The 15,218-nt window shown below is 43.0% G+C and overlaps 3 protein-coding genes across 3 annotated transcripts; 1 reads left to right on the top strand and 2 right to left on the bottom strand.

Annotated features, from left to right (window-relative positions):
- Window positions 1–1,222: 1,222 nt before the first annotated feature.
- On the top strand, window positions 1,223–12,635 carry Not11 (CCR4-NOT transcription complex subunit 11). Its single transcript, XM_076125166.1, has 10 exons — window positions 1,223–1,385; window positions 1,467–1,558; window positions 1,798–2,021; window positions 2,318–2,478; window positions 2,876–3,023; window positions 3,298–3,477; window positions 4,305–4,508; window positions 7,969–8,108; window positions 8,585–8,750; window positions 9,265–12,635. Exons 1-10 carry the CDS (start codon window positions 1,342–1,344, stop codon window positions 9,388–9,390), a joined length of 1,485 nt encoding a protein of 494 aa, XP_075981281.1. The 5' UTR covers window positions 1,223–1,341; the 3' UTR covers window positions 9,391–12,635.
- Window positions 12,636–13,057: 422 nt separating this feature from the next.
- LOC142979928 (uncharacterized) lies at window positions 13,058–14,963 on the bottom strand. Its single transcript, XM_076125165.1, has 2 exons — window positions 14,331–14,963; window positions 13,058–13,985 (listed from the first exon to the last, which is right to left on the bottom strand). The coding sequence occupies exons 1-2, from the start codon at window positions 14,961–14,963 to the stop codon at window positions 13,197–13,199; spliced, it is 1,422 nt and encodes a 473-aa protein (XP_075981280.1). The 3' UTR covers window positions 13,058–13,196.
- LOC142979927 (SRA stem-loop-interacting RNA-binding protein, mitochondrial-like) lies at window positions 13,976–14,331 on the bottom strand. The gene has a single exon (XM_076125163.1). The coding sequence runs from the start codon at window positions 14,261–14,263 to the stop codon at window positions 14,006–14,008; it is 258 nt and encodes an 85-aa protein (XP_075981278.1). The 5' UTR covers window positions 14,264–14,331; the 3' UTR covers window positions 13,976–14,005.
- Window positions 14,964–15,218: the final 255 nt, after the last annotated feature.

Here is a 15,218-nt window from a genome sequence, read left to right on the forward strand (position 1 = left end):
TTTGTTTCGTATAAGCACGCTGAAGTTCAAAACGGAACTAGTGCCGGATACAAAATGCATGATATCATCAAAGAAACATTTGTATGAGTAAATTACAACTCGAAAGTAGGATGATATTGATAACATTAAGTAGGTATGTTATATTCATTACACTGTCGTTTTTAGGTCTTCATTTATGACTACTAATGCGGCCAAACAAGATTGACTTTTGAGTTTTGTGTCCGAAATATGTCATCATCATCATCATCATCATCAGCAGTGATCTGATTAATGGGTTCTTATTATCCCTCTTGGTGTATTAAGGGTTTTCACTTTTAAATAGCGTTACTGATCCTGGGTGGATATGTGACGAAGAAAAAGTGAGTATTACAACTTAATGTCTCAAACTAGTTATCTCGTTTTTTAAATGCAATTATATTGTACCTACCTATCTACGAAATTAAATACTAGCTGGTTTTTGAGGTACATTTATCGGTAGGTAAATGTGCCTCAGAAGTCGGGTATAAATGGCTTAAGAGTATTGCGTTCGTAGCTATGGACGTTCTGTAGCTTCTGCCTACCCTAATGGATTCGAAGCGTGAATAACCTGATAACCCTCAATTTCAATTTCGATTGGAAGTAGAAAAATACTGCAAGCATAAGTTTCCAGTGCATACAATATTTTCTGAAAGTGGTAGCCCTAACTTCGGTACGGGGAAAACCCTCATCACTTAGGGAAATATCGGCTATTTTATTAATTTTTACAACGCATTTCCTTGATAAAGATGTAAATAACACATCATTCTTTGTTATATTGTATAGATAGTTATCACAACAATAAATCAAGTACCCTCTGATAAGGATGTTAACATTACTGTACATTTACCTGTTAATTGGTTCAGTATAACAAATAGATAAGTACGTTTATTTGAATAAAATTGTGATGTTTAAATAATGCACATATTTAAGTTATAGATTGCGTTTGTTTTGGCCATGGATTTATTTATCTTATAGCATAGTCGACGGTAAAAGAAGGTTTAATAGATTTGTCTAAATATTAGGAAAAATGTTAATGCACGATTTTTTAATATATAATTATATCGCAGGTTCTTAAAAATGCTGTTCATTGCTTTTTTGGCTTAGGAAAGAGATTTAGAAAGGTCTTCATTACACATGTAGGTACACAAAGTTTTAAGCGCTTTTTTTTTGTTATCTGTATTCGTTACGTCAAAATATCCTCAACTTTGACAGATTAACTGACGTTTGTATGTTTTGAATAAAAATCAAACCGAGATTAGATTTTTCAGATCTATTAAGCTAAAACAAAAAGTCAAAATTATTCGCCTAATAGAAGTGGGGATAATGTCGCACCATTTAATTAATGAAAACAGCAAGTATATATTAGAGTGAGTAAATGACAACTCATAACATAACCTCTTCATTTGTGATTATTTGAACATATTTTTACATTGTTTGTTGTTTTGCAGTTTGTTTTCAGAGCAGACTGTTGATTCACAAACATTAGATTCTATATGCACACAAGTGCAGAAGAAGTTTCCTAAGACCGACCACTTTAACTGTAAGTATAAGTGAATTTATTTTTAAATTGACATTGGCAGTCCATATTTGTTTACAAAACTTGGAAATCAGTTCTAACAATTATAATCTTTGATTCTGAAGGTATAATTATGTTATCACTGCTTTCAAATTAGGCACAGACAACATCAGTAACAGCCTCTTGGCGGCAAAATGATTAAAAAAGGTTTAATTTAGTTTTTTAGCCTAAAATAAATAAGTAATTTATTTTTAATTTTCCAGTATGTCTTCTTCTATCTTCTCTGATCACTGGCGGGGATCTCTCGCTACCTGGCCAACGAGTAGTGGCCATGGCTATATTATTTGATATATACAAGATGGACAACCCATTTGCTTCATTATTTCTGCACTTATTGGAGGGTAAGCCGGGCTTATTGCCACTGGCAGCTCAGGAGAGGCTTCTGATTGGACAATTGCATGGATTCTTGCCAGTTAATATTAAAGATGTAAGTATCAATAATTTATTCATTGAGTGGTTTAAGATAGTAGTTAAACTTTTTAAGTTGAACCATGCCAAAGATCTGTTTCAAACTTTTCTCTAACCGTTTTTTTTTATAACTTTGTCTTAATTTAAAGGCAGGTGACTTTGCATTGTATCAAGAACTTGAAGTCAGAAGTTTTATCAAACTAATTTCCCTTTTGATTTAAATAAGAAAAAAAATATTTAGAATAAGATTTCTATCTAGTTTCTCAGTCTTCCACTAACTTGACACATTGTTTATACACCACATAATATTTATAGGTAATGAAGAAGTCAGCCAAGCAGGTGATGCTGACAGAGGTGCCTGCCAAGGACCTGGAGTTTGACTACTCATCCCTACAGACTTTAGTAGCTGAGAGAGTGGCGGATATGAGCTCAATGGCCAGAGCTGCTGCACCTGCTCTAATACCACTTAGTGATGGGTTTGTAAACTTTAAACTTCTTTAAATGTTTTTATTAGGTACTTATAAACTTTTCTACTCAATCTTGGGCCATATGCCCATTGTTTTAGGGGGTTTGGTCGTCTATTTAACTGTAACTGCCTGATCAAATAAGGTTTATATTCTGTATAAGGTAAAAGATGCTTATGAAATCTTCACTCTGCATGCCCTCACTCTGTTTTCTGTACATGTGTCATTTACAGAATATTAAAAATTAATCCTGTGGCCTTTGCCAGTTATGTCAAGTTTGTTATAAAAGAGAAAGTATTGAGAGTAAAGCCATTTTGTTTAAGTCCTTTGTTGTTTGTATGGCATAAAAAAAGGAGTGACGCAAAAATACTTATTGTTCTTTTAAAATCTTTTTTCTTTCGTCTTACAGAAGTCCGCCGAACCGCATGGCAATGAAGGAACTGCTAGAATCTCTGATAACAAATGACTACATGCCTCTACACCGCACACTTAAGGCCTCAGGACCCATCCCTCTGCCCACCTTCTTACTGGACACCACAGAAATGACGGCTGATAAGGTAACTAGATTAGAAATAAAATCTGCAATTTAGATTGCCTCTTTTTTTTTGCTAAGAATTGCTCTGGTGTTGCGGCGACTTTTACAAACGGATAAACAGACACAAAGTACAACCAGACCGGAAACAAATATTGTCGATCGCACAAATAATTGTTCCGAGTGGGAATCGAACCCAGGACCTCGCGCCGCAATGGTAGCATAGCGTGGCGACCTAAACATTTGGTGCTTAAAATGTTGTTTCCCAGTAGTTACAGCGTTCGCACTTTCCTTTTTAGGCAGTTTGGAAATGCCTAGTAAATAGGGGCGCGTACACTCCCCTATACGACACAGACTACGACGGTCTCATAGGTCTCCGGCCGGAGAAGCTGGACAAAAGACAGCAACACACTCAACAACAACAACACGCGCAGACGCAACAACAGCAGGCTCAAGCTCAACCACATAGTAAGACTAAGGTATGATACATTTTAAGTGACTGTTTTTAAAAGAGCAGTTTTCTTCTTCTTATCGTATGGTTAGTGATCAACCTAGTCTCAAAGCCTAGTTCAAGCCGCCCGAAGGCTTTTGACGTGGCTTAACGACAGTTATCTGACAACAACCGGGACCGACTTTTTACGTGCCCTCCGAAGCACGGAATAAACTAATGCGCCAAAAACTGTCAATATTCCAATTGATTCGTTTATCTTATACTTAACGAGGCGCGGAGCGCTGGAGCGCACTTAGAGGCAATTCAAAATTCGAATTTCGAAATAAAATATTATTTCCATTTTTAGTTTTAATAAATTAATGGAATAATATATTATTATATTGAATAATTTTAGTAAGATGAGGCTGTATAGGAAAGAACACTGTTTCCTTTGCCTGCTTAGGCAAAAAAAATTGACGCTGATTCTTTTTTTGTGTTGATAATGTTTCGTGGAACAACATTAATTATGATATTTTCATATTATTGATTTATTTTTACGAATACGGTTTGACTTACACTATAATTATTATTAGTACCTTTCATAATTATTTTTTATCTACTATATAATATGTTTAAAATTAATTGATACCCAATTATTACCAATAAAATTTAGTTTAAAGAACAAATTTTCAGATCGAATCTATTTTTTCTTTTCTGACTCACTTTAAATCTCAAGATTTCGATACCTATATCTTTGATACGAGTAGTTTAGTTCGACAGCAATGTATGGTACTCGATAGCGTGAGCCGTGACGTTAGTATCGCATGTGCAGAATCGAGCTGCTTTTGTCTTTGGTACATTACAAATTTATTTTAGCAACAAGAGGAAAAGAAGGAGAAGACGGAAGAGAAGAAGTCCGGCTCGGAGGGCGGGGCGGGGACGGCGGGCGTGTCCGAGGCGCGCTCGCTCACGGCGCTGGCCCTGCGCGCCGCGCTCAGCGTGCCGCAGCAGCAGCGGCTGCTGGCGCTGCTGGAGCACGAGCCCAGTGTCGTGTACGAGATAGGCGTCACGCCCAACCAGGTAGGGAACAGTCTGTCACATACACACGGCGCTGGCGCTGCTGGAGCACGAGCCCAGTGTCGTGTACGAGATAGGCGTCACGCCCAACCAGGTAGGGAACAGTCTGTCACATACACACGGCGCTGGCCCTGCGCGCCGCGCTCAGCGTGCCGCAGCAGCAGCGGCTGCTGGCGCTGCTGGAGCACGAGCCCAGTGTCGTGTACGAGATAGGCGTCACGCCCAACCAGGTAGGGAACAGTCTGTCACATACACACGGCGCTGGCCCTGCGCGCCGCGCTCAGCGTGCCGCAGCAGCAGCGGCTGCTGGCGCTGCTGGAGCACGAGCCCAGTGTCGTGTACGAGATAGGCGTCACGCCCAACCAGGTAGGGAACAGTCTGTCACATACACACGGCGCTGGCGCTGCTGGAGCACGAGCCCAGTGTCGTGTACGAGATAGGCGTCACGCCCAACCAGGTAGGGAACAGTCTGTCACATACACACGGCGCTGGCCCTGCGCGCCGCGCTCAGCGTGCCGCAGCAGCAGCGGCTGCTGGCGCTGCTGGAGCACGAGCCCAGTGTCGTGTACGAGATAGGCGTCACGCCCAACCAGGTAGGGAACAGTCTGTCACATACACACGGCGCTGGCCCTGCGCGCCGCGCTCAGCGTGCCGCAGCAGCAGCGGCTGCTGGCGCTGCTGGAGCACGAGCCCAGTGTCGTGTACGAGATAGGCGTCACGCCCAACCAGGTAGGGAACAGTCTGTCACATACACACGGCGCTGGCCCTGCGCGCCGCGCTCAGCGTGCCGCAGCAGCAGCGGCTGCTGGCGCTGCTGGAGCACGAGCCCAGTGTCGTGTACGAGATAGGCGTCACGCCCAACCAGGTAGGGAACAGTCTGTCACATACACACGGCGCTGGCCCTGCGCGCCGCGCTCAGCGTGCCGCAGCAGCAGCGGCTGCTGGCGCTGCTGGAGCACGAGCCCAGTGTCGTGTACGAGATAGGCGTCACGCCCAACCAGGTAGGGAACAGTCTGTCACATACACACGGCGCTGGCCCTGCGCGCCGCGCTCAGCGTGCCGCAGCAGCAGCGGCTGCTGGCGCTGCTGGAGCACGAGCCCAGTGTCGTGTACGAGATAGGCGTCACGCCCAACCAGGTAGGGAACAGTCTGTCACATACACACGGCGCTGGCCCTGCGCGCCGCGCTCAGCGTGCCGCAGCAGCAGCGGCTGCTGGCGCTGCTGGAGCACGAGCCCAGTGTCGTGTACGAGATAGGCGTCACGCCCAACCAGGTAGGGAACAGTCTGTCACATACACACGGCGCTGGCGCTGCTGGAGCACGAGCCCAGTGTCGTGTACGAGATAGGCGTCACGCCCAACCAGGTAGGGAACAGTCTGTCACATACACACGGCGCTGGCCCTGCGCGCCGCGCTCAGCGTGCCGCAGCAGCAGCGGCTGCTGGCGCTGCTGGAGCACGAGCCCAGTGTCGTGTACGAGATAGGCGTCACGCCCAACCAGGTAGGGAACAGTCTGTCACATACACACGGCGCTGGCGCTGCTGGAGCACGAGCCCAGTGTCGTGTACGAGATAGGCGTCACGCCCAACCAGGTAGGGAACAGTCTGTCACATACACACGGCGCTGGCCCTGCGCGCCGCGCTCAGCGTGCCGCAGCAGCAGCGGCTGCTGGCGCTGCTGGAGCACGAGCCCAGTGTCGTGTACGAGATAGGCGTCACGCCCAACCAGGTAGGGAACAGTCTGTCACATACACACGGCGCTGGCCCTGCGCGCCGCGCTCAGCGTGCCGCAGCAGCAGCGGCTGCTGGCGCTGCTGGAGCACGAGCCCAGTGTCGTGTACGAGATAGGCGTCACGCCCAACCAGGTAGGGAACAGTCTGTCACATACACACGGCGCTGGCCCTGCGCGCCGCGCTCAGCGTGCCGCAGCAGCAGCGGCTGCTGGCGCTGCTGGAGCACGAGCCCAGTGTCGTGTACGAGATAGGCGTCACGCCCAACCAGGTAGGGAACAGTCTGTCACATACACACGGCGCTGGCCCTGCGCGCCGCGCTCAGCGTGCCGCAGCAGCAGCGGCTGCTGGCGCTGCTGGAGCACGAGCCCAGTGTCGTGTACGAGATAGGCGTCACGCCCAACCAGGTAGGGAACAGTCTGTCACATACACACGGCGCTGGCCCTGCGCGCCGCGCTCAGCGTGCCGCAGCAGCAGCGGCTGCTGGCGCTGCTGGAGCACGAGCCCAGTGTCGTGTACGAGATAGGCGTCACGCCCAACCAGGTAGGGAACAGTCTGTCACATACACACGGCGCTGGCGCTGCTGGAGCACGAGCCCAGTGTCGTGTACGAGATAGGCGTCACGCCCAACCAGGTAGGGAACAGTCTGTCACATACACACGGCGCTGGCCCTGCGCGCCGCGCTCAGCGTGCCGCAGCAGCAGCGGCTGCTGGCGCTGCTGGAGCACGAGCCCAGTGTCGTGTACGAGATAGGCGTCACGCCCAACCAGGTAGGGAACAGTCTGTCACATACACACGGCGCTGGCGCTGCTGGAGCACGAGCCCAGTGTCGTGTACGAGATAGGCGTCACGCCCAACCAGGTAGGGAACAGTCTGTCACATACACACGGCGCTGGCCCTGCGCGCCGCGCTCAGCGTGCCGCAGCAGCAGCGGCTGCTGGCGCTGCTGGAGCACGAGCCCAGTGTCGTGTACGAGATAGGCGTCACGCCCAACCAGGTAGGGAACAGTCTGTCACATACACACGGCGCTGGCGCTGCTGGAGCACGAGCCCAGTGTCGTGTACGAGATAGGCGTCACGCCCAACCAGGTAGGGAACAGTCTGTCACATACACACGGCGCTGGCGCTGCTGGAGCACGAGCCCAGTGTCGTGTACGAGATAGGCGTCACGCCCAACCAGGTAGGGAACAGTCTGTCACATACACACGGCGCTGGCCCTGCTGGAGCACGAGCCCAGTGTCGTGTACGAGATAGGCGTCACGCCCAACCAGGTACAGGACCAACTGTGACGTATAAATATACCACATTGTTTTTTGCAGCCCCGAAAAGCGATGGATGTGGACAAGGCCTTACTCCAGTCGACAAATTTTCGTTGAAATTTCATTTGCTTCGCAATATAATTTTATTCCTTATAAAATGTCAGTCGGACTCTGGTACAAGAATATAAGGCATACTTATTCGATACTGCCTACTCCGTGTCGAAATAGAAGAAGGTCGTAAACACTCACCTTCAATCGGAAACTGAACAGCTTTTTCAAGAACGTAAAAACATGACCATAGGCAGTAGTTTCTTCTCTTGAATATTGCAAATTTATTTTCAGGTCATTTCGGGGTTTTTGATGTTGCCATATATGTATTATCGAACATCTAGCAAACTTCAAAATGTTTTAATTAACTATGAAAGTTAAAAGTATTTTTCCTATAAGTGTATTTGACCCTATTTTTATTGGTTCCAGTTACCCGAGCTAGTGGAGAACAACCCGATGGTGGCAATATCAGTGTTATTGAAACTGATTCACTCACAACACATCACAGAGTACTTCAGTGTACTCGTCAATATGGAGATGTCGCTGCACTCCATGGAAGTTGTTAACAGGTAACATACATACTTATACAATACCCATGAATATTTATTTACTATAAACAAACGTACACAAAATCACGCCTTTTTCTTATAGGGGTAGGTAGAGAACAAAGAACTGTTAGGGGATTAATTAGAAAATATTTTTGTATATTAAATATGAAAAGGTGTTTATTGGCATTTATATGAAATTTGAGATTTTGATGTTATGTAAGAGTTAAATACCTATATGTTTGTTCAGATTAAAAAATAGCAGGTTTTAGGATTTATTATAAGTATTTTTTTATACGGAGGTGAATTATATTTCTATATATATATGACAACATTTTACCTACAGGGATTTTTACATCAATATCACGCCAGAGTTGCCATTTAAAAAAATGGTAATAATACATTTTTGTATATAGTAACATGTCCAATGTAAACAAACATGTTTCCACAACACAATACAACTTCGAACTATCATAAATATATATTCCCTTATATTTCAGACTGACAACATCAGTGGACCTGCCGGTCGAGTTCGTGCACTTGTACATAAGCAACTGTATCTCCACGTGTGAGACGATCCGCGACAGATACATGCAGAACAGACTCGTGCGGCTCGTGTGCGTGTTCCTACAGTCGCTCATTAGAAACAAGATTATTAATGTTAAGGTAAAACATTATAATATTTAATCTTTTATTACTCCCCTGCTAGCGTCTACTGGGTACGGCTAAGGTCTCTTCCCGGAATGAGAGAGGAATAAGGTCTTGAGTTCAGTATTTCAAGCGAAACTAGAAATGTTGTATATTTGTTAACTCCCGCATAAAAAATACTTCTGTCGCGATGTTATGAGATTGAAGCTGTATAGTGAACACTTTAACCACTGCACCACAGACATTGGTGAAGGGAAGCATTGCTTAGAAACCATATAAGCCAGAGAGCAATGCCAACTCGCACTTGCCCAGTATGTTGCGGTTAAGGCCTAAGCCGGCTGTTGTTTACTAAGCCTCGAGTCCCACAAGTAGTGTTAAAAGGAACGAATGGTCTTCAAATCTAACTTTAAATGCCTCACCTCATTCAGTCCGACAGCAGTGTAAGTGATAGCTAATTTACTGTTAAAAGTGTCTTACCCGGCAGCGGATTGGTCATTCGTTATTTTTTTAACTCTCCTCTTTTCACTTGCAGGAGTTATTCATCGAGGTGGAGGCGTTCTGCGTGGAGTTCAGTCGTATCCGCGAGGCGGCGGCGCTGTTCCGCCTGCTCAAGCAGCTGGACTCGCTCGACCCGCCCGACACCGCGCACGACAACTAGGAACATATACACATACATACAATAAGTACTTGAGAATACAAACATACAAATTTTCAAACACGGTTTACGGATTTGATCGCGATAAATGTTTATATCTCCTAAGTATACTGAGTCATCTAACAAATTAAGGTATTTTATTATTTTTTTATATAAACGTAGGTACATAATAAGCCATGACCTTAATGTGAGTGTTAATTTTTTATAAAAAGCATCAGAGAGCAACAATTTGCCCTCAAATCCCTCTCCTGGGGGTATTATACTGGGAATATCCTTCCTACTTTTGTTCCCAGTTGTCACCCAGGGGACAGTGTTAGAGGGGACAACTAGGAATATACCGTACTATAATATCAGTTGACTTATTATACTTAGAAGGTATAGATGTTACTTGCTTTGAGCACAGGCAAACTAGACTGCAAATGACAGCAGTCGCGGCCATTTGCAGGTAACAAATTTTATTTGCTATTGCCAGATATTTTGCGTGTTTTTTGATCTTAACACTCATTTGAGCGCTTAAAAACAAAATTTTCGTATGTCAGCTGGCATAATATTTTTCTTGGGCTTACTTTCTTCACACGTACGTATGTACACAATGTTCTATGAGACACCAATACTGACTGATTCGCGTCAGACGGTGCGCTCGATCGACTGACGCGACCGTTACAGCGTATTAGAGAGTAAAACCTTAAACTAAACGCAAACTAACGCAGGCGCGAGGAAAATACTGGGAATAAATCATGCCTGTATAAAGTAAAGGTATGATTTATTCTCAGTATGTTTACCGAGTCTCCGCTGTTGTGCGTTCAGTCTACTCACGTTTAGCTTACAAGTTAAAACTCAACCAGTGTTGTTATAATATGCATAAACTGTGTTAATGAATCAGAGTGGTTGATCCACAGATTCTATAGTCCGACAACTTAGCAAGAAGCCTTGTATGCAAGGTGCGCGTTTATATAACTTTTAGAATGTCAGTTAACCGTTGAAATATGCACGACTAATTTATTGAGGGCACATAAGAAATAATGAGCTATACTTATGATACATAGTGCAGGCTTTGTATCAAGTTGCCGGACTATAAAGGCTTTTTTGTTAAAATACGAAGTTATGTACAGTCAACAATAGTCGCATTTATATTTATAAACTTGTTTTTAACTCTGCCTAAACGATTGATTTGTTCAAAGACTTTGTTGCTAACTGTACAATACCTACCTAGCAATAATTTATTACCTAAATATAAATAAAAAGTATTTTACTAGACAAAATAATATTAAGTATATTTTTCCCTACACTTTTATACCTTTCTAAGCATAAATAATATATTTATTTTATGTGATATTAGGATGTTAAACCTATTCTATTAATTGTACCTTCCAGTAGATTTTTATCTGACGGAGCAGTTACGAGTAAAAATATGTATACACTTTTACATTTTCAATCGCACTTTTTATGTTTCAAGTCGACAATTACCCGTGTTAACATTATTGCCATTATTGTAGGTGACGTAAAACATCGTGATGAAAATTTGAATGCGTACATTTTACAAATTTGAATGCGTACAAATTTGTCACACACATGGCACTTGCCGCGCTGATGTCAAATGCTCGAATGTTAGGAAGAAATGACGCCGGCAGATTATTGTTAACTAATAGCATTAAGATTTTAATCTAATTAAAAATGGTACTTAAATTCGTTGCTATGAAAATGTGAGTGTATTCATATTTTTACTTTCAACTGCACATGGAGGTAACTTTAGTACACTTTCATACTAATCTAAACTTTTCATGCCCTCCAATTTAAGCATACATAGTTTAATACTATATACACACTTGCGTAATATCACGTCTGTTACTCCAGCAAGTGTAGGCAGAGGTGTAGTAAATATACACCCGCATTTTGTTTACCATACTAGCCCATTGGAACTGGTGGCGAGCCTAAAGCCAGATACCGGGCATGCTATCAAACTCCGGGCTGTAACTGTTGAGAAATGTTTTTATATAAATTACATACTTAAAATCATGCCTTATGTATGGATGTTATAGACCCAAAGTATTTTACATTGCTCGGGATTCTTACCCGAGACTTCGTGACCAGTAGTGGTTATACACTATCGCCCAGACATCAGAGGCAGTCTATTAATATTCTTCAAATATAAAAAGGAATTGTTCTTTATGAGAAGAAGCTTAGCACGCAGACTTATCTAGTTTATAAATCGGTTGTCTAAACATTGCCTACGTTTTAAAATATAGATTTACGACTGATAAATTAATTAAATATAACTTTTTTTGTATAATAAATGTAAAAATTCTAAAATGTGTACTGTTATTTCATCTTGAAACGAACTCGAGAGGGAGGCAGCATGAGTATGAATAAATAAAGAGTAAAACCCAGTTTCACGGCTTGCGGGTAAGTGTCGGATAACCAATCTGATAGATAGAAGTACGTAGTGTTATTTAATCTTTAAATCATCTCGAGGTGGAGAAAGCATAATAATATTGTGTGTGTATGAATAAGGTCAGTTCGTCTTAAGGTCGGGTACGGCTTAGTATCGAATAATCTAACCGGTGGATTAAATGTATGAAAAATAATAAAATTTGCCTTGATAAGTTAACCGTTGCTTATTCAGAGGTCTTGAAACTGGGGCTTAGTATTGAATACGATTAGTATATTTAGTATTTTATACGAATTGTAGTCATTATCTTTTGTTATATAGAATTGGTGTTAGAAACCTGTTGTTCGATTGCTATGTTAATTAAATACGGTTTTGTTAGAAATTGTCTAGGTGATATGGGGTCACAAACATGAAAAACGACTCACATAATATTGTACTGTAATATTAATTGTACAGTGAAACTAAATATTGCAAAGTGCATTCTATTAAATTCCCGAATACTAATGATTCTTTCAAAAAGTAGGCCTCAAAGTCAATGCCACTTTGTGTTGTTTTAATGTTTACAAAGTTAAGTATTTTGACAATATCTCAAAAACTACTCGTTAATTCATAATCAGTACATTATAAAATACCCAGTAAATTTAACAAACAAACAAAAATACAGATTAATTGAGACCCTCCTCCTTTTGCAAGTCGATAAAAAGTTACTCCAAAATGCAGTAACATTATTTAAAAATGTTAGACTACTTTTTGTAACTACAAATGCATATTTCAATGCACTACATGGCTCTTTATAAGTCTAAGTACTTGTTCTGAGTGTTGTATTGATTGTTTAATCAATAAACGATAAGGCCACCTGTTCACTCATTATTTATTTAACCCAAGGACACAGAAAACAGGTGAATACTCTAAACAAACTGTATATTCTTATACAAAATGTTTGTTATAAAAGAATATTTTTTATTTAGTGTTGATTAGAATAAAAGACTATGATATGAGTTTCAAGTATTTTCTTTTACCTCTCAGCCACCTTAGTACTAATACTCAATAGGCATAATTTATGTTTAAGTTTTTTGGATATATAAGCTCTTGAATGAAAGGACTAGTTATATGGTATTACCATAGGATTTCAGTGAAAAAAGCTATCCTATGTCTTGATTGAGGTTTAAAACTATCTTTGTACAAAATTCACCCAAATGAGTTCAGTGATTTAAGCATGAGCAGATGGCGGAGATGTTTACCTTCGCAACTCAATATTTAGTGATAATAAAACAAAGCAAAAAATATCCAATATTTATTATTGTGAATAACTACAATATAACCCAGTGTTAATTCTAACTAAATCATGTGTGGACAACTCATAACTGTGCATGTCTTGGCTAAACAGTAATACATTGAGACATCCACAGGGTCCTACAACTTATTCTCTATGAGCACCTTCCAGAATCTTCCTCACTTCTTCATCAGCAGCCAAGTCTAATGGAGAATAGTCATCCTCATCCTTTAGCAATGAAGCACCAGCTTTTACCAATATTGTAGCTGACTCTATATGGCCACAAGAGGCAGCGTAATGCAAGGCGGACTGGCCACACTCGTCAACAACATCAACTGGGCAACCTCCATCTAGGGCAGCCTGTAAAGCTTTAGTCGCATTCCTATCTGCAGCCCAGTGTAAAGCAGTCAGTCCATTTTCATCCCTCTCGTGCCGTAGTTCAGGGTGTTCAGCTAGGAGTTCGGTAACACGTTGAGCGCAGTTTTCCCGAGCCGCGTCTAGTATCGTCATGTCGCCATACAAAAGCTCTGGTTCAGGTGTTTTACTCAGTGATGACACAGCAACCCAAGCTTCCTTCCCTCCAGTGGCCTGATCAATCATGTCCAATACCACTAGTTCTGGTGCATATTTGTGCACTAAGGTGATGTACTTCTCCTTAGCCGTGTTACTGGGAAGGTCACCCAGTGATCTCCATGCTTCCCATTTCCTGCGACCTTTGCCATCTAGCCAGCCAGGCTTGGGTGTGTTACACTGTCCTTCAGTGCTCTGTTTGTAAAGGCCATACAACTCTAGCAGTTGATTGTTATCCAGTCTACTGGTCAATCTTTTCACATGGTCTGCTGCTTTGTTAAAGGATATGTCTAGAGGTGACTGCTCTTCATCAGAAAAGTCAGAGTCAGGATATTCTGGTAGTGCTTCAGCCATTATAAATGCTATCTATGGCAAGGTTTGTATATCTAACTATTTTGAACTTGCACTTGCAAATTCAATCCTTCTAAGGTGTGCACCTGCTTGTTGGTAACATCAGCGGCAGAGGATGGACTCACAAACTCTATGAAACCGTATCCCTTACTGAGACCAGTGGAACGGTCAAACACTACTCTAGCACTCTGCACTGGCCCAAATTGTGCGAAGTATTCTTTAAGTTGACGATGACCTACAGTCCAGGGCAGGTTGCCTACGTAAAGGCGAGCAGCTCTTGCTGTGCTGGCCATAACCTCAAACTGCTACGATTTCAAGTAAATGCAAAGAACGGTCTCCAATCAACGCTCGATAGTCGACGCCCGAACTCTCACTCAGAGAATCCAAGTCCAGCAGAGCTCCCTTCAGTCCCCACTTCTTCAGCAGTGCCTCAATAGACCAGTCCGCGCTGCGTTCCTGGTAAGAACATAAAAATCGCGCGTCAGTGCCGTCCAGAAGGTAAGCTACAGTCGATAACACTTCCTCGAACTGGGAGGGTTCGTAAAAACAGTCTGATGCTAGGAGTAAGTCTACGGGTCTTAGAGCGTGTACTTCGGACAAGAGCAGGCCCCAGGCGAGCCCGAGGATCTGTACGTCACGATTGGGGACGAGGCCGTTAGCCTCACAACACGCAGATAAATGTCTCAAGGAGCGCGGTAGAGCGACGCTATCAGTGAGCGTGACGCGGGCGCCGCACTTCGCCGCTAAGATTCCCGGCAGACCGGTGCCGCAGCCGAGCTCTAGCACACGAAGCCCGCGCAAGTGTCGTCTCTGTGTCCACAAATACCAGGCTAACAGAGGTGCCGAGGGCCACGTGTAGAACGAGTAGCCTGCCGTGAGCAGCTCCGGTATCACTATCTCCAGATATTCACCTCGAGTGTCACCGTTGCTCGTAGACTTGCCACGAAACACAAACTTCTTCAGCTGACCACTCACAGACCTACCATCGCTCATTGCATAAGCATTTCTTGCGATAAATAATAAAATTGGTTTTTGACGCTGTCGTAAAATTTAGTCAGCCGTCAAGATAGTGTTGCCAAGAAGAATAATATATGTTCTGATGAGAAATCTTTATAAGAAGTCTAGTTTTATTGACTTTCTTGGTAATACTAAAATAACAAATCAGTGTCATTGCATAAACGAATTCAGGAAGTTTCAAGATTTTCGTACATTAATTTACAATTATTTAGCTAGGCAACTTTAATAAGA

The sequence above is a fragment of the Anticarsia gemmatalis genome, chromosome 17 (genome assembly GCF_050436995.1).
Source record: "Anticarsia gemmatalis isolate Benzon Research Colony breed Stoneville strain chromosome 17, ilAntGemm2 primary, whole genome shotgun sequence".
Lineage (NCBI taxonomy): Eukaryota > Metazoa > Arthropoda > Insecta > Lepidoptera > Erebidae > Anticarsia > Anticarsia gemmatalis.